General features: G+C 42.1%; 1 protein-coding gene across 19 annotated transcripts in view; it reads right to left on the reverse strand.

Moving 5' to 3' along the window:
- LOC115160590 (E3 ubiquitin-protein ligase MYCBP2) overlaps nucleotides 1–16,015 on the reverse strand; it is a 342,793-nt gene extending 326,778 nt beyond the window's left edge. For all 19 annotated transcript variants that reach the window (XM_029710772.1, XM_029710779.1, XM_029710778.1 and 16 more), the window contains exons 1-2: nucleotides 15,332–16,015; nucleotides 7,580–7,655 (exon numbers count right to left, since the gene is read on the reverse strand). In XM_029710772.1, the coding sequence (XP_029566632.1) occupies nucleotides 7,580–7,655; nucleotides 15,332–15,591 (336 nt within the window). In that variant the 5' untranslated portion in view covers nucleotides 15,592–16,015. The remainder of the gene's footprint in view (nucleotides 1–7,579; nucleotides 7,656–15,331) is intronic.
- Between the last annotated feature and the right edge of the window lie 3,486 nt (nucleotides 16,016–19,501).

The raw sequence follows: 19,501 nt of genomic DNA on the forward strand, positions 1-19,501 counted from the left end.
TGTGTTTCTCACACCCGGTCAATGGCTCCATTTCACGGTATACTCCAAAAACCCTCCAACAAAAAACCTCTCAAGTGGTGCCTCGGCTCCCACGGCATCAGCAGTTGGTAGGTCGAGGCTCCCACTGGGTGCGCTAAGGTTTCCTCCATTACTTGAGAACTGTGGCCCTGTGCGGCCAGGTATACAATGTTGTGGGTCTACCTGAGTGATACTGCCAGATGCATATTCCTGTCTCAAAGATAAACTTGGTACAAACGGCCAGTACAATGAAAGTGTGAATGACTCATATTAGCCATGGTTCCTTTGATTGCTCTAACGTTACTTGGATGACTGCAGCAATTATAGCGCTAATACCTGCCAACAAGTGCCGCCCTTCGGTATGCGTGCATTTATTCAGACCAAAAACCCATGCGGGGTACTCTGACATTTTCGATGACTATAACCTCGACCAGTGGCGAGCCATTCGTGGCGCTGACATCTAATTTGAATGTCTGCCCTATCAACTTTCGATGGCTCTTTCTGTGTATACCATAGTGACCAGGGGAATTGGGGTTAGATTCCGGGGAGGGAAAACTAAGAAAAACTGCTACCACATCCAAGGAAGGCACCAGCCACGCAAATTACACACTCCCCACTCAAGGTGGTAGTGATGAAAAGTAACAATACAGGACTCGAGGCCTTGTAATTGGAATGAGTACATTTTAAATCCTTAAAATGATACATTAGATGTTTAGAAGTTGCATTTTAAAAGGGGTCAGAAACTACGTGTCCTTAATTACATTTTACTGCCTGTTGTGTATTGTCCAATGTCCTATGGGTTGACGCCAATAAATGCAAGGAGAAAAGGGGGTCGTCTTGAACAAAATGTTCAAATAATTGTTAAGCAGGTAACATACAAACTAAATAGATATATTTTTTCCGTTTTTTTATCTAGGTTGTCAATTAACAATCTTACTCAAAATGAAAATGGGGAAACATTAATAGAAATTCCAGAATATGATTACTGATTTAAAACAGAAGTAACTTATGGGTAAAAATCTTTGTCCATTTGGGAATCATTAAACATGATGGATAAATTCAAGGCACTAATGCATGAAATGTTTTTATACATTTAAAAAAAAAAAAAAAAATTTTCATTAAAAAAAAGGTTAAACTGTCTAAACAATTCATAAAATTATTAAAAAAAAATTTTACTTTTGTTTTGTCCGTATGGCAACTACCCAATTACACTAGGATTTCGAACATTCAAAGAAACTGAGAAACTTGCCAGGCACTGTTGTCACCTTAACTTGCTAAACAACAACTTCTTAGTGAGAGGAAGCGTGAGCACCATCAGCCTACACCAGTTGTTACTATAACAACTAGCGTAGCCATGTCAACAAATGACTGTCTGAACACACCAATCCGATTTGGTCACTTGTTACTTACCGTTTGAACAGTCAGTAATCCATAATGGCATTGAAAAACAAAGCTGATGTGAACAAAGCAGGTTCTATTCCAATGAGCTAATATGCCTTCATCTACCTAGGTAGCAGGATTTATATTCAAAGTTAATGTGACCATCCTGCTATATAAAAAAATTATTGAAAAATATGTCTTATGTTGCGTAATATGATATTTATTTTTTTTTACATTGGATAGAAGTAGAGAATCAGAGCAAAACAATTATCATACACTGCAGTTGAGTAACAGTGGGAAAGTAATTATGCTTTCAAAGTTGATAAACTTGTAACCTCACTTGAGAAAATTGCCCTTGAATATTTGTGGTTCTACTACTGGAGAGCCCTTCTTTGTCTACACCCATTCAGCATCGTCCACACCCTCTTAAGCATCAGAACCACACATCTTTAAGGATTGAGCCAAGTGTTCTGTACCAACAGCAGTCAAGCACCCAAGCTAACTTGCTAGCTACTTTCAGACACAAATGAGAGAACAGCTCACTGAAAATAACTTACCCTAGCAGAGCTGGTTAGGCTGTTATGTTATCCAGAGCTTTGGTGACTGCAAGTGCGCTGTCAGATTGTCCGTTCGTAAATTCAGAGCGTTACGCTCTCGGAGCGCACACTGGACCTTCTGGCCAATGAGTACGGTTGATCCGAACGTTATGACCTCACAATTTACGAACGCACCCGAAATGGGTAGTTGCATAGTGTAGTCTTTTTTTAAGACATGTAGCTAGCTAGGTAAACAATGAACTATAATCCCAACTCATGACATTACTACCCTGCATGAATCTGCAGGTAGCTAACCAACCAGGTTCAATGGTTGCTAGCCAACATTAGGCTATAGCTAGCCAAGTAAATGGCTCTGAGATACAAATAATAAGATCATACACGTAACGTTAGCTAGTGAGCGTGCCAGCCAGCTAATGTTAACTAGCTAGCTAACAGTATACTAACGTGAACATAAACCACTGTGAAAATTAGCAATGTGTAATATCTGAAAATGTAGCTAGCCCGTCTATCTTACCCTATACATCCTTCCTGTCGGATGCCATGGTTGTCCTTAGTTTGAAGATGTAATCCGGAGATAGGTGTATCCTCCATCTCCTTAGCTATCATACTCGAATTCCACTGATTTCAAAACTCGGTCCTCCAGAAAAGAGCAACACTTACTCAGTTTTACTACACGATACAGTTAAAAAAAAGCTGTGTTAGACAGGATTACCTAGACATACTGACAAGCTCAAATAGACAGAAGCGTGCTATATGACAGACCAATCTGAAGACATCTCTCAGCACGTCCAGCACACTCATTATCACAGCCAATCATAGCTAACAGAAAGGTTGCCGTCTTTTTCTGTGGCTAAACCAACTAGGCTCGTAATTTAACTTATTCGTATTTACAGCACTCAGTGAGGCCATTCCAGCCTGGTATGAGAAAAACAATTTCTAACCTTGATTACATACACTTTAACCCATATTTGGAAAGTGAAACTAAAATGTGGCGCTACACTCCAGCACTTAGGATTCGAGATTATTATTATTATTATTATTATTTTTTAAATAGCGCTGACCCCCATTTAGTCGACAGGCTGTTCCACGACCAAGATTTTTTTCACTTTAGCAGTAGCAAAAAATACACAGTGCCATCTACATTAAAGTTAGCCTTATTCTAAAATGGATTTTAAAAAAATGTTTCTGCATTCCACACACACACACACACACACACACACACACACACACACACAAAATACCCCATAACGACAAAGCATAACTTTCTTGAAAAAATATTTTGCTATGAGACTAGAAATTGAGCACAGGTGCATCCTGTTTTCATTGATCATCCTTGATATGTTAATACAACTTGGACACCACCTGTGGTAAATTCAACAGACTGGACATGATTTGGAAAGGCACATACAAGGTCATACAGTTGACAGTACACGTCAGAGCAAAAACTAAGTCATGAGGTCGAAGGAATTGTCCGTAGAGAACCAAGACAGGATTGTGTCGAGAAACAAATCTGGGGAAGGATACCAAAACATTAGCATTAAAGGTCCCCAAGAACACAGTGGCCTCCATCATTCTTAAACGGAAGAAGTTTGGAACCACCAAGACTCTTCCTAGAGTTGGCCGCCCTGCCAAACTGAGCAATCGGGGGAATAGGGCCTTGGTCAGGGAGGTGACCAAGAACCCACAGAGATCTAGAGTTCCTCTGTGGAGATGGGAGAAGCTTCCAGAAGGACAACCTTCTCTGCAGCACTCCACCCATCAGGCCTTTGTGGTAGACTGGCCAGACGGAAGCCACTCCTCAGTAGAAGGAACATGACATCCCGCTTAGAGTTTGCCAAAAAAGCACCCTAAAGGACTCTGACCATGAGAAACAGGATTCTCTGGTCTGATGAATCCAATAATAAAAACTCTTCGCCTGAATGCCAAGCGTCACATCTGGAGGAAATCCGGCACCATCCCTTCAATGAAGCATGCGGGTGGCAGCATCATGCTGTGGGGATCTCTTTCAGCGGCAGGGACTGGGAGAGTAGTCAGGATCGAGGGAAAGATGAACGGAGCAAAGTTGAGAGATCCTTGATGAAAACCTGCTCCAGAGTGCTCAGGACCTCAGACTGGGGCAAAGGATCACATTCCAGGACAACGACCCTAAGCACACAGCCAAGACAACGCAGAAGTGGCTTCGGGAGAAGTCTCTGAATGTCCTTGAGTGGCCCAGCCAGAGACGATTGTGGGTTACAGGAAAAGTAGGGCCGAACAGGCCCCCAATAACATCGACGGGGCTGTAGTGGAGCGGGTCGAGAGCGTCAAGTTCCTTGGTGTCCACATCACCAACAAACTATCATTGTCCAAACACACCAAGAGAGTGGTGAAGAGGGCACGACAAAACCTTTTCCCTCTCAGGAGACTGAAAAGATTAGGCATGGGTCTCCAAATCCTCAAAGTTCTAAAGCTGAACCAACAAGAACATCACCACCTGGTATGGCAACTGCTCGGCATCCAGCCGTAAGGCGCTACAGAGGGTAGTGCGTATGGCCCAATACATCACTGGGGCCAAGCTTCCTGCCATCCAGGACCTATATACTAGGCGGTGTCAGAGGAAAGCCCCAAAATATTGTCATATAAAAAAGCTAACGTTTAAGTTCCTTGCTCAGAACATATGAAAGCTGGTGGTTCCTTTTAACATGAGTCTTCAATATTCCCAGTTAAGAAGTTTTAGGTTGTAGTTTTGTGTAGGAATTACGGGACTATACGATTTGTATTTCATATATCTTTGACTATTGGATGTTCTTATATGCACTTTAGTTTTGCCAGCCTAATCTTAGGAGTTGATAGGCTTTAAGTCATAAACAGCACTTCAAGCATTGCGAAGAGCTGCTGGCAAACGCAGGAAAGTGCTGTTTGAATGAATGCTTACGAGCCTGCTGCTGCCTACCACCGCTCAGTCAGACTGCTCTATCAAATCATAGACTTAATTATAATAAACACACAAATACGAGCCTTAGGTCATTAATATGGTCAAATCCGGAAACTATCGTTTCGAAAAACAAAACGTTTATTCTTTCAGTGAAATACAGAACCGTTCTGTATTTTATCAAACGGGTGGCATCCACAAAATATTGCTGTTACATTGCACAACCTTCAATGTTGTCATAATTATGTAAAATTCGGGAAAATTTATTACGGTCTTTGTTAGGAAGAAATGGTCTTCACACAGTTCGCAACGAGCCAGGTGGCCCAAACTGCTGCATACACCCTGACTCGGCTTGCACAGAACTCAAGAGAAGTGACAATTTCCCTAGATAATATTGCCTGCCAACATGAATTTCTTAACTAAATATGCAGGTTTAAAAAATATATACTTACATTTACATTTTACATTTAAGTCATTTAGCAGATGCTCTTATCCAGAGCGACTTACTTGTGTATTGATTTTAAGGCATTGATGTATATGGTTAGGTACATTCGTGCAACGATTGTGCTTTTGTTAAATCATCCCCCGTTTGGTGATTCGATGATAATCAATGTGGTGCCTGTTAATTTATTTGCAACGCAGGACAAGCTAGTTAAACTAGTAATTTCAACCATGTGTAGTTAACTAGTGAGTATGCTAGAAACTTACCTTGGCTCCTTGCTGCACTCGCGTAACAGGTGGTCAGCCTGCCACGCAGTCTCCCCGTGGAGTGCAATGTAATCAGCCATAATCGGCTCCCAAAGTGAAATAGGCCATGCCGTTTAAAATCTGTCAACCTCTAATTTAAATATATCCCCTTTTTACAATGAAACATATCTAGTCCCCTCATTTGAAGCGGTCATAAGTATTTTGGACATTCAAACGTTTTTGGTCCCATATTCATTGCACACAATGACTCGATCAAGCTTGTAACTCTACAAACATGTTGAATGCATTTGCAGTTTGTTTTGGTTGTGTTTCGGATTATGTTTTGCCCAACTGGAATTAAGCGTAAACGTAAAAAACGACAGCTATCTGAATGCTTCAAGAAAGAGAACACTACCGTCTGCACAATTACAAACGGTCTACATAGGCCTAGGCTTATCTTAGCCCTTGACGTCTGATTATAGTCAGCAGCCTAAAGGCTATATCAGTTGAAATGTTTTAGGTTGTTTTGAACACGATAATATTTCCACACACAAAAAAGCAGTCTGAATAGCAAAATCATTAAACTGCTTCAGGATGAAACTACTACAATAGCATTCCTCCCCTTTCCCTCCTCCTGCCATGACAGACTCCACCCATGTGTGTGTTTGTAAGCAGAGAAGCAAATGCGGAAGAGGCCCTTAAAAAAAAAAAAAAAAAAAAAGGTAGGCTCAGCGATATAACAAGTGCAGAAAGTAAACAGCAGAGTGGGTCAATTTACACAACTAACAGTTCGGAATCAAGTGGCTCAACTTCGCCGCTGTTTCGTTCTCGTATCTACCACGTAACTGCGTGAAGCGAACTTGCGCACATACTGTGTGAGAACGAAATCTTCTGTCTCGCTCGTCGCAATATCTGTGGTGCGGCTCGTGCAAAGTCACTTTGCTGAGAATACCTTTAAATACCATGCTGTGACAGAGGGGGGGGGCGTGTTCTAAGGCACAAACTGGCCCGAGCCGTATCAGAGGGGGGGAAACGGGCGTGAAATGGGACCAGTCCCACACTAGATCAGAGAGGGGAGCCAGAGAGAAAGGAACCAGCCCCACCTGTATGAGAGAGAGGCATGAGTGAAAATCGGACCAGCCGCACTCCAACCATCTGTGATGTTTTGGGGTGTACCTGTCTGCATCTCTCTGCTTTTGGCTCAACCCTCACAGGGGATTTTCTTTTAACTGCTTAAGAAAGGAAATCCAAAACAGCCAGGCGTTACCAGGGTCCCACCGCAGTGCAGATGACACTTGCAATGTGAAAGAAAAGATAAATATATCCAACAGGCTTCGAGATCAGCTCTGGGGGTTTGTTTAGGTTTTGGAGACTATAAGGGTAGGGCCTACTACACCATTTTATTCCTAGCCCTGCACAGAGAATCACAAAGGAAAGAGTCCTAGCACAGATGAAGAGATGGAGGGCAGGCTGGCAACGGTTTCCGTGGAAATGTGGAACACATAGGTTGCTCAGCAACAGCTCCATCACACCCAAGCCAGACCCACTCCCATTACTACCTCAACCTCCTTCTCCAGCTACTCTTCCAGGTGTGAGAGAGCTGGAGCCCTGGCAGTTGGTCAAGCCAACTAAATAAAACGGTGTTCCTGGCAACCAACTTAAATATTAATGAGGGAGAAACTAACGCATTAATGTTGTTATAATCAAAATCAGCAGAGTTCATTTGATCAACGGCAAAACCAGCTAAGCAAGCCTGTGCTCATACATGTATATAGCCTAGGAGGTGTAGTTATGTAAATGAGTTGTAACATGAAAATAAAATGCTTTGATAAAGGTGAAGCATTACAAGAAAATACAAATTTTTTCTCAGCTTGAGATTCTCAATAGGCAACTCCAACTTTCTTTGACCAAAAAGAACTAAAGCAACAAATTTGCAATGAAATCATTGTATTATTCTGAGAAAAAAAAATAAAAAAGTAACTCACAAGGAAAGAAAGGTCCCTCTTGTACCAATAAAATATCTTACCTTGGTTCTTGTTTTGACTTTTGACTTGACCTTTTGGCGCCGTTTCAGCTTCTTCTTGCTCAAAGTTTTCTTTCCCCTGAAACACATTATGAAATAAATTAGCAAATTCAGTAACAGTTGGGCCTATAGACAATCACAGAATTGTCTAATCAATATGGTAACACGCAACAACAAAAAAAAGGCTAAAAAAAATTGATGGTAACAGCCGGATTACCGACAGGCTACATACCCTGGCGCCACGACCCATATATAGCAAAAAAAGAAACGTCCTCTCACAGTCAACTGCATTTATTTTCAGCAAATTCCACGTATAAATATTTGTATGAACATAAGATTCAACAACTAAGACATACTGAACAAGTTCCACAAAAAAGGTGGGTGTGGGGGGGTCAAAATCAAAAGTAACAGTCAGTATCTGGTGTGGCCACCAGCTGCATTAAGTACTGCTATGCATCTGCTCCTCATGGACAGCACCAGATTTGTTAGTTCTTGCTGTGAGATGTTACCCCACTCTCCCACCAAGTTCCCGGCCATTTCTGGGGGGGGGGGGCCTAGCCCTCCGATCAATCAGATTCCAGACGTGCTCAATGGGATTGAGATACGGGCTTTTCGCTGGACACGGCCTAACACTGACATTTCTGTCTTGCAGGAAATCACGCACAGAACGCGCAGTATGGCTGGTGAACAGTGAGAGACAGAATAACAAAAAAAATCCAGAAAAACGCATGTCAAATGTTATAAATTGATTTGCATTTTAATGAGGGAAATAAGTATTTGACCTCTCTGCAAAACATGACTTAGTGGCAAAACCATTGTTGGCAATCAGAGGTCAGACGTTTTTTTATAGTTGGCCACCAGGTTTGCACACATCTCAGGAGGGATTTTGTCCCACTCCTCTGTGCAGATCTTCTCCAAGTCATTAAGGTTGAGGCTGACGTTTGGCAACTCGAACCTTCAGCTCCCTCCACAGATTTTCTATGGGATTAAGGTCTGGAGACTGGCTAGGCCACTCCAGGACCTTAATGTGCTTCTTCTTGAGCCACTCCTTTGTTGCCTTGGCAGTGTGTTTTGGGTCATTGTCATGCTGGAATACCCATCCATGACCCATTTTCAATGCCCTGGCTGAGGGAAGCAGGTTCTCACCCAAGATTTGACGGTACATGGCCCCGTCCATCATCCCTTTGATGCGGTGAAGTTGTCCTGTCCCCTTAGCAGAAAAACACCCCCAAAGCATAATGTTTCCACCTCCATGTTGACGGTGGGGGATGGTGTTCTTGGGGTCATAGGCAGCATTCCTCCCCCTCAAACACGGCGAGTTGAGTTGATGCCAAAGAGCTCCATTTGGGTCTCATCTGACCACAACACTTTCACCCAGTTGTCCTCTGAATCATTCAGATGTTCATTGGCAAACTTCAGACGGGGATGTATATGTGCTTTCTTGAGCAGGGAGACCTTGCGGGCACTGCAGGATTTCAGTCCTTCACGGCATAGTGTGTTACCAATTGTTTTCTTGGTGACTATGGTCCCAACTGCCTTGAGATCATTGACAAGATCCTCCCGTGTAGTTCTGGGCTGATTCCTCACCGTACTCATGATCATTGCAACTCCACGAGGTGAGATCTTGCATGGAGCCCCAGGCCGAGGGAGATTGACAGTTATTTTGTGTTTCTTCCATTTGTGAATAATCGCACCAACTGTTGTCACCTTCTCACCAAGCTGCTTGGCGATGGTCTTGTAGCCCATTCCAGCCTTGTGTAGGTCTACAATCTTGTCCCTGACATCCTTGGAGAGCTCTTTGGTCTTGGCCATGGTGGAGAGTTTGGAATCTGATTGCTTCTGTGGACAGGTGTCTTTTATACAGGTAACAATGTGAGATTAGGAGCACTCCCTTTAAGAGTGTGCTCCTAATCTCAGCTCGTTACCTGTATAAAAAGACACCTGGGAACCAGAAATCTATCTGATTGAGAGGGAGTCAAATACTTATTTCCCTCATTAAAATGCAAATCAATTTATAACATTTTTGACATGCGTTTTTCTGGATTTTTGTTGTTGTTATTCTGTCTCTCACTGTTTAAATAAACCTACCATTACAATTATAGACTGATCATTTCTTTGTCAGTGGGCAAATGTACAAAATCAGCAGGGGATCAAATACTTTTCCCCTCACTGTATGCCATGTAAAAAAGCTAAATGTTTCAGTTCCTTGCTCAGAACATATGAAAGCTGATGGTTTAATATTCCCAGTTCTTCAATATTCCCAGTTAAGAAGTTTTAGGTTGTAGTTATAGGAATTATGACGCGGCGACTCTTTATACCGTTTGTATTTCATATACCTTTGACTATTGGATGTTCTAATAGGCACTTTAGTATTGCCAGCCTAATCTCATGAGTTGATAGGCTTGAAGATATAAACAGAGTGGTAAAGCAAGCATTGCTAAGAGATGCTGGCAAACGCAGGAAAGTTTGAATGAATGCTTACAAGCCTGCTGCGCCTACCACCGCTCAGTCAGACTGCTCTATCAAATCATAGACTTAATAATAAACACACAGAAATACGAGCTGTAGGTCATTAATAAGGTCAAATCCGGAAACTATCATTTCAAAAAACAAAACGTTTATTCTTTCAGTGAAATACGGAAACGTTCCGTATTTTATCTAATGGGTGGCATCCATAAGTCTAAATATTCCTGTTACATTGCACAACCTTCAATGTTATTTCATAATTATGTAAAATTCTGGCAAACTAGTTCGCAATGAGCCAGGCAGGCCAAACTGTTGCATATACCGACTGCGTGCAATGAACGCAAGAGAAGTGACACAATTTCCATAGTTAATATTACCTGCTAACATTAATTTCTTTTAACTAAATATGCAGGCTTAAAAAAACACTTCAGTGTATTGATTTTAAGAAAGGCATTGATGTTTATGTTTAGGTACATTCGTGCAACGATTGTGCTTTTTTTGTTAAATCATCCCCCGTTTGGCGAAGTAGCTGTGATTCGATGATAAATTAACAGGCACCGCATTGATTATATGCAACGCAGGTCAAGCTAGTTAACCTAGTAATATCATCAACCATGTGTAGTTAACTAGTGATTGTGAAGATTGATAGTTTTTTTATAAAATACACTGCTCAAAAAAAATAAAGGGAACACTTAAACAACACAATGTAACTCCAAGTCAATCACACTTCTGTGAAATCAAACTGTCCACTTAGGAAGCAACAATGATTGACAATAAATGTCACATGCTGTTGTGCAAATGGAATAGACAACAGGTGGAAATTATATGCAATTAGCAAGACACCCCCAATAAAGGAGTGGTTCTACAGGTGGTGACCACAGACCACTTCTCAGCTCCTATGCTTCCTGGCTGATGTTTTGGTCACTTTTGAATGCTGGCGGTGCTTTCACTCTAGTGGTAGCATGAGACGGAGTCTACAACCCACACAAGTGGCTCAGGTAGTACAGCTCATCCAGGATGGCACATCAATGCGAGCTGTGGCAAGAAGGTTTGCTGTGTCTGTCAGCGTAGTGTCCAGAGCATGGAGGCGCTACCAGGAGACAGGCCAGTACATCAGGAGACGTGGAGGAGGCCGTAGGAGGGCAACAACCCAGCAGCAGGACCGCTACCTCCGCCTTTGTGCAAGGAGGAGCAGGAGGAGCACTGCCAGAGCCCTGCAAAATGACCTCCAGCAGGCCACAAATGTGCATGTGTCTGCTCAAACGGTCAGAAACAGACTCCATGAGGGTGGTATGAGGGCCCGACGTCCACAGGTGGGGGTTGTGCTTACAGCCCAACACCGTGCAGGACGTTTGGCATTTGCCAGAGAACACCAAGATTGGCAAATTCGCCACTGGCGCCCTGTGCTCTTCACAGATGAAAGCAGGTTCACACTGAGCACGTGACAGACGTGACAGAGTCTGGAGACGCCGTGGAGAACGTTCTGCTGCCGGCAACATCCTCCAGCATGACCGGTTTGGCGGTGGGTCTGTCATGGTGTGGGGTGGCATTTCTTTGGGGGGCCGCACAGCCCTCCATGTGCTCGCCAGAGGTAGCCTGACTGCCATTAGGTACCGAGATGAGATCCTCAGACCCCTTGTGAGACCATATGCTGGTGCGGTTGGCCCTGGGTTCCTCCTAATGCAAGACAATGCTAGACCTCATGTGGCTGGAGTGTGTCAGCAGTTTCTGCAAGAGGAAGGCATTGATGCTATGGACTGGCCCGCCCGTTCCCCAGACCTGAATCCAATTGAGCACATCTGGGACATCATGTCTCGCTCCATCCACCACAGACTGTCCAGGAGTTGGCGGATACTTTAGTCCAGGTCTGGGAGGAGATCCCTCAGGAGACCATCCGCCACCTTATCAGGAGCATGCCCAGGCGTTGTAGGGAGGTCATACAGGCACGTGGAGGCCACACACACTACTGAGCCTCATTTTGACTTCTTTTAAGGACATTACATCAAAGTTGGATCAGCCTGTAGTGTGGTTTTCCACTTTAATTTTGAGTGACTCCAAATCCAGACATCCATGGGTTGATAAATTGGATTTCCATTGATTATTTGTGTGATTTTGTTGTCAGCACATTCAACTATGTAAAGAAAAATGTATTTAATAAGATTATTTCATTCATTCAGATCTTGGATGTGTTATTTTAGTGTTCCCTTTATTTTTTTGGACAGTGTACATTTAATGCTAGCTAGCAACTTACCTTGGCTCCTTGCTGCACTCATGTAACAGGTGGTCAGCCTGCCACACAGTCTCCTCGTGGAATGCAATGTAATCAGCCACAATCGGCGTCCAAAAATGCCAGTTACCGATTGTTATGAACTTGAAATCGACCATGCCGATTAAATCGGTCAACCTCGAATATACAGTGCATTGGGAAAGTATTCAGACCTTGACTTTTTCCACATTTTGTTACGTTACAGCCTTATTCTGAAATGGATGAAATAAATCAAATCCTCAATCTACACACAATATCCCATAATGACAAAGCGATAACAGGGAGACTAGTCAAGATCGAGGGAAAGATGAACGGAGCAAAGTACAGATATCCTGCTCCAGAGCACTCAGGACCTCAGACTGGGGGCAAAGGTTCACCTTCCAACAAGACAACGACCCTAAGCACACAGCCAAGACAACACAGGAGTGGTTTCGGGACAAGTTTCTGAATGTCCTTGAGTGGCCCAGCCAGAGCCCGGACTTGAACCCGATCGAACATCTCTGGAGAGACCTGAAAATAGCTGTGCAGCGACGCTCCCAGCTAACCTGGCAGAGCTTGAGGATCTGCAGAGAAGAATGGGAGAAACTCCCAAACACAGGTATGCCAAGCTTGTAGCGTCATATCCAATAAGACTCAAGGCTGTAATCGCTGCCAAAAGGTGTTTCAACAAAATACTGTGTCAAGGGTCTGAATACTTATGTAAATACGGTATCTGATGATAATAATACATTTGCAAAAAAATGTCTAAAAACCTGTTTTTGCTTTATCATTATGGGGTATTGTGTGTAGATTGTTGAAGAAAAACAATTTAATCTATTTTAGAATAAGGCTGTAACGTAACAAAATGTGGAAAAAGTCAAGGGGTCTGAATACCTTCTGAATGCATTGTATAATCCCACCATTTTATCTCTGAGAAAAAAAAGTGCTGGCTGTGTTTGCCAGAGTCATGCCGAGACGGGACACAGCTTTTGTCAAATTGATGTCAAAAGTAGATTTTTTTCTCCATTTTAGCTAACCCTTTTCCTAACCTTAACCTAATTATCCTAAACTGCTACGTTAATTCTCCTAACCAGCTGCGTAAATTCTACGTAAATTCTCCGAAACCTACTGTGAAGTGTCAATTTTGATAAAACCATTTGCCAGGGTAGGGTTGCTACTACAGCCCTGTGAATTTGGGCCCACACACAATATAATTAGGAATTACAATAATAGAATGGGCATGAAAACTCTTATGATGGGATAAAGGTGAGCCATTTTGGTCAGGGAGATAGTCAACCATGGTTTGCCAATGCTGTAATAAGCTATTGTGTAAAATTTATTTTAAGAATTGATCTGCACTGTATGTTTGTTAGCTAGCCAACCAGACAGTTTGAGGAACGATTCCATACATTTTTTTATTGTAAAAAGGTGCTATATACAGAAATCAAACCGCCTAATTTTTGTTAATGTGACAAAACAATCTAAACCGCTGTGAAATATTTTTTCAATAACCAAAAACAGTATTTTCAGCTGTTTAAAGTTGGTGTACAAAACCCAAAGTAAGATGCAAGAACGAAACTTAAGCAAGGGAAGCATAGAAATAATGCACATAGAATAGATCTACCACTTCTTAGACTTGCGTTCAATGAGAATGACAGATCTAACACTCACATTGCTATGTGAATTTCATCAGTCGCCCAAAAAGTTACATATTGCAGCTTTAACTGCTAATATGCCAACATTACATTCAAACAATGCAGTCAATCCACAATAGAGGTCTTCATGGGTCTATCTGCTGTAGCTACATAGTCCCGAGACCCAATGCCAATCGAACAGGACCTGGCCCAGACCCCTTAGGACCAGTTAGAATATTGGGTCCACACGGATCCGCAAAGCCCTCTAATACACAGCCATACACCGGCTGAATCTGTGGATGATAAAACTTACACAAGTAGTGATACTGAAACATATAATAGCACTCACAGCTTTCCAAGAAAACAAAAATGTTGACATTTATGTTCTGTTTACACATTTTAGAGGCTATTTATACAGAATATTTGTATAAACTGTATTTATAATTACATAACAATATCTTTGGTTGACATTTCTATTACACAATTTCTGAGATCTGACTTAACTTGTATTTTCCTGCATAAGTAAAACCGGGATCACGCCCCTTACTGGCACTCAATCCAATTGAACTGGTTTGGGTTTGGCCCTGACCAATATGGCTGGAAATTAAAACCAATTCTCGAACTTTCAGGGTTTATGACATAGCCCCACTAGTAACTAAATAGGATCTATACCACACACATTGTTCGATCCAAGCTAGCTAGCTACTTAGCTACGTGAGATGTCAAAAATCAAGCAGCTACTGACATTTGTTTTTATTTACCTGCCGAATGTAGACTAGCTAGCTAACTACACATATTCACCAACATGCACTGATCATACGAAGAGTAAAGTCCTGACGTAAGCTGGCAAGCCTGTATACTGCAGTGCGTAAAAAAGAACCACCAAAAACGCAACTAGAGAGGATAGCTATGCTAGCTATGCTAAATAACGGGCTAGCTAATTAGGTTAGCTAGCTACTCATTACTAGTTAGTTGGCTAGTAAGTTACCGATTTAACCTAGTAACATAATTGACGGGTAACAGCATGTGAGTAAATCAGCCTATTCAAAACTAACCTACCCGTCTCCCACAGTAAAATGATTATGACTGGACACTAACGTTAACGCTGTCAGCTATCATGTGGCCAGTTAGCTGCTAAACTGCTAAGTGTTGGATTGCTAGCTAGCTGTCAAAGCTAGCCACCTTGCTAGCAAACTAGGTAGAGGTTAGCCTGGCTAACTGGATATTAGCCGGTGGATGGATTTTCCATCGTAAATCGTTGAGTTTAGTAGGCTATACATTCGGATGTGAGCATACAGTCAAACAGTATTGGTTATGTGACAAACCCTGCAGGTAGTTGGGCTAATTTGCAAGCTAGCTACAAGGCTAGCCAGCTTTGTGTCAGACATTTCTCATTTTCACCCAACCTACCTTCCTTGGTTTATCCCTTGCTCTTTATCATTGATAGCCGTGGTATAAATCCTCCTGTATCTTTCCGCCAATGCTCGCCCAGAGAGTAGAAGCTGGTACCGACTTCGGCAATCCGACTGGGTTGCCGGTGTTTGACACGAACCCATACCCGACCCAATGGACGAGAAATCGTCACCAACTCCAGAAATGACCCTGATGCCTAGCCTCATCGAAGGCGATGTGGATGGAAGAATCCCTCCACCGGCTGCAGCACACATCATCGTTTTGGAGAACAATGCATATATTACATTAAAAAAACTAGATAGTTTGCAATTATATGTCAAATGTCATTTGTCCATCCTGTACTGCAAAAACAGCAGAATTGTTACATCCCAGTCTATCTTCCAAAAACCGGAGAAAAAAAAAATGTAGCCCGCGCGATGCAACTGGGAAATAGGCTTCTAATTTCAGAGCGTCGAATCGTTCTTTCTTTCCCGGAATTCCGAATCTCAAACCATATCGTCTTTTAATTTGGGATTAAAGCAAAGAATCTCAAAGAAAATGTGTCACATCGCCTTTTGTTCTAGTTTGTTCCTTGTGTATTTCTTCACCCCGAATTGGCAGCACCGTCAGTTGAGCTGCCATTTTAGCTTCATCATCCTTCCCTGTTCGTCGTTTCGCTGTCAAGCATGCATGCTGGGATACATTTCCATGCAAATAATACTGTATTTGTAGTAGTAATGGTATTATTCTAGGAGTCACTGCATATTGGAGTATAATTCTTCGTATTTACAATTCCCGATAAATAATTAACAGTGTTATGTTAGAGGAAATAATTCCGTTTTTATAAATATGTAGCTAGTTATTATTTTGAAAACAAGGACTTTCATTCAAGGACAATGCAATGTCTAATATATACAAATCAAGTTAGGCCTAAATAGTCTGCTTTTCAATCTATTCATGTCTTTTCTTTCTGGCTTGGCATTAATTTTAAGGATATGGTCAGTAACCATGGCAACCGCATCAAATGGAAAGATAATTGGCTACTTATCTAAAGGCCTGAGATACATTTCATCTCTGGGGGGAGAACACTTAAAAAGTATGGTACTTTTCCATGAAGAAAAATGTATGGGACTTGCTTTAACACTTTACAAGTATTTTTGTGGCAGTGGAAGAAGTATCAAATGTTTTACTTATGCCAAGCAGTTAAATATTGTCATAGTTAAATTTAGCAAAATGATTTGTCTGATCATTCTGATAGACCACAACCTTATTACTTTGGATTGTGGGGCAGTTAGATCTTTTTACACTCTCCTACTATAATACCACAGTATATGCAGTACAGAAGACAAGGAGGCATTGTTGAAGTGCTGCAGTAAAAGGTCCTCAGAGGAGGAAGGGGAGGGCCATCCTCCTGAGAGAAATGTGATACAAATAAAAATAGTGAAACACTAAAAAGTTATCATTTTTAGATAAAACTATACTAAATATATTAATATGTCACCAAATAATTGATTAAAACACACTGTTTTACAATGAAGGTCAATAGTAACTTCAACAGCACTCCAACAGCTAGCTGTCCTCCGGCTACACCATGGTAGCACCATGGTGTAGCCGGAGGACAGCTAGCTTCTGTCCTCCTCTGGGTACATTGACTTCAATACAAAACCAAGGAGGCTCGTAGACTTCACCACCTTCCATAGACCTAAATGGTAATTATGACAACTTCCGGAGGACATCCTCCAACCAATCAAAGCTTTTTCAGTATGAACTGACATGCTGTCCATCCAATCATAGGATGAGGATCAGAGAATTAACCTGGGATGTGGTCCAAACAATTAAAAGAAACACCCTCGTTCACTTACCCTTGCCTTATGCCCTTGGGGGAATCCCCATCGCCATCTTGGAGGTTGGTCCAAATGATTAGCCAAGCAAGGGAAGTTTGCAACGTAAGCCCCTCAGCCTTGGTTTTTAGTCGGCTTTGCGAGTGTACGATTATGTTCACTCCAGGGCCTGAAACTCCCCATAATTTAATTTGCGACAATTGTAAATCCACTAAGAAAAGTCCACGATAACTTAAAAACAACATCAATTGAGAAGTCAACATACAAGTGTAAGTAAAAACAAATGCAATTTAGTTAGACATTCTGCTACTACGTAAAAAGTAAATATCATACAGTAGGCATATATTATTATTTGTTTTAAATAAGTATACATGCACTCATAATTGACTGTAGCGCATATAAAGCACCCACAAGCTACCGGTGGCTGAAAACACAATCATCGCGGGATGAACGAGTGACGAATTTCCAGCCAAGGGTGGTCCATTTAAAAATCATTCATTCCTTCCTCCCTCGCCCCTTGCCCTGCAAGTGTATACTTGTCAGACGTCATGATACGAGAGAAACTCGTTGTCCAAACCCACGATAGCGCAGCTATAATAGAATGTATCTGCTATTTGTATTTACAGCTAAGTTCCCTCCTGTTCCCTGATTAAGAGGTGATGACTATCCCAGAAACCCTAGACCCACTCCAATTTGCATACCGCCCCAACAGATCCACAGATGATGCAATTGCACTCCACACTGCCCTTTCCCACCTGGACGAAAGGAACACCTCCGTGAGAATGCTATTCATTGACTACAGCCAGTGGTGTGAAGCGGGTTAAACCAAGGCCTCATACCTTTTAAAGGGTTAATCAATTCTGTATTGATAAACTGTAAGGTCTCCTCTTCAGGAGACCTCTGTGTGTGTGTTAAAACCTGTTTTTGAGTGTTGTGACCTACGTTCATCTACGTTCAGACACCTCCTGTCTGGATCCCACCGTATTTATCTGGTTTTCTGAGAACACAAGGCAGCCACAGTCCTGATGAAACCAGCCACCTGTCAGAAGATACTTACACTCATTTACATGGTTATTCCTCTATACTTGTGATGGAAGCTCAAGTTTTGGTCAAACCCACTTCTGAGTTTTTACTTGCTGATAAGATGGTTGCTGCTGTCAGGGGGTTAGATTTATTAAAATGTTGTTGCCAGGGAAACTCACGCAAGGAGGACTGGGAGAGGCTATATGAGTTACAGGATGTCTTAGACATTTTGCAGAACTTTGGGAGAACTATCCTATACTGTTATACTGTACTCTGTACCAACTTCTGCCTACAATTGTATTACTAAAGGAGTATTTTAATACTTAAACAAAGAGTCAGTGTTTCCTTTCCATTACTAATGTATGTTTGATCATTTGTAGACTTATTTCAGAGGCTGACCCAAAACAACGGCGGCAGTGGAGAGGTACTCAGAGCGATCTTCTGGTCCCACTTAGGAAGGCTGTACACCACCCACTGCTCCCGGGTATTTTACTTGCTGATGTCCAATCTCTCGATAATAAAGATGATGAGCTCAAGGCGAGAGTTGCTTTTCAGAGCGACACCAGGGATTGTAACATTCTCTGCTTCACGGAAACATGGCTCTCTCGAGATATACTCAGTACATTGCGCCAACAGGAACGAACATCTCTCTGGGAAGCAGAAGGGTGTAGGTATATGTTTTATGATTAACGACTTATGGTGAACTGTGATAACATACAGGTACTCAAGTCCTTCTGTTCACCCAACCTAGAATATCTCACAATCAAATGCCAAACGTACTATCTCCGAGAGAATTTTCGTCAATAATAGCCACAGCGGTCTATATCCCCCTTCAAGCCGATACCACAATGGCCCTCAAAGAACTTCACTGAACTTTAAGCAAACTGGAAACCACAGGGTGCATTTATTGTAGCTGGGGATTTTAACAAAGCAAATTTGAGGAAAAGGCTCCCGAAATTCTATCAACATATTGATTGTTGTACTCGCGCAGCTAAAACTCTCGACCATTGTTATACTACCTTCCAGAATGCATATAAGGCCCTCCCCCTCCCTCCATTCGGCAAATCGGACCACGATTCCATCATGCTCCTCCACAGAAACTAAAACAGGAAGCACCCGTGGTAAGGACTATTCAACGCTGGTCTGACCAATCGGAATCCACACTTCAAGATTGTTTTGATCACGTGGACTGGGATATGTTCAGAGTAGCTTCAGAAAATAATATCGACACACAGTTGAAGTCGGAAGTTTACATACACCTTAACCAAATACTTTTAAACGTTTTTCAGAATTCCTGTAATTTAATCCTAGTAACAATTCCTTG

The sequence above is a fragment of the Salmo trutta genome, chromosome 24, assembly GCF_901001165.1.
Source record: "Salmo trutta chromosome 24, fSalTru1.1, whole genome shotgun sequence".
In the NCBI taxonomy this organism is placed as follows: domain Eukaryota; kingdom Metazoa; phylum Chordata; class Actinopteri; order Salmoniformes; family Salmonidae; genus Salmo; species Salmo trutta.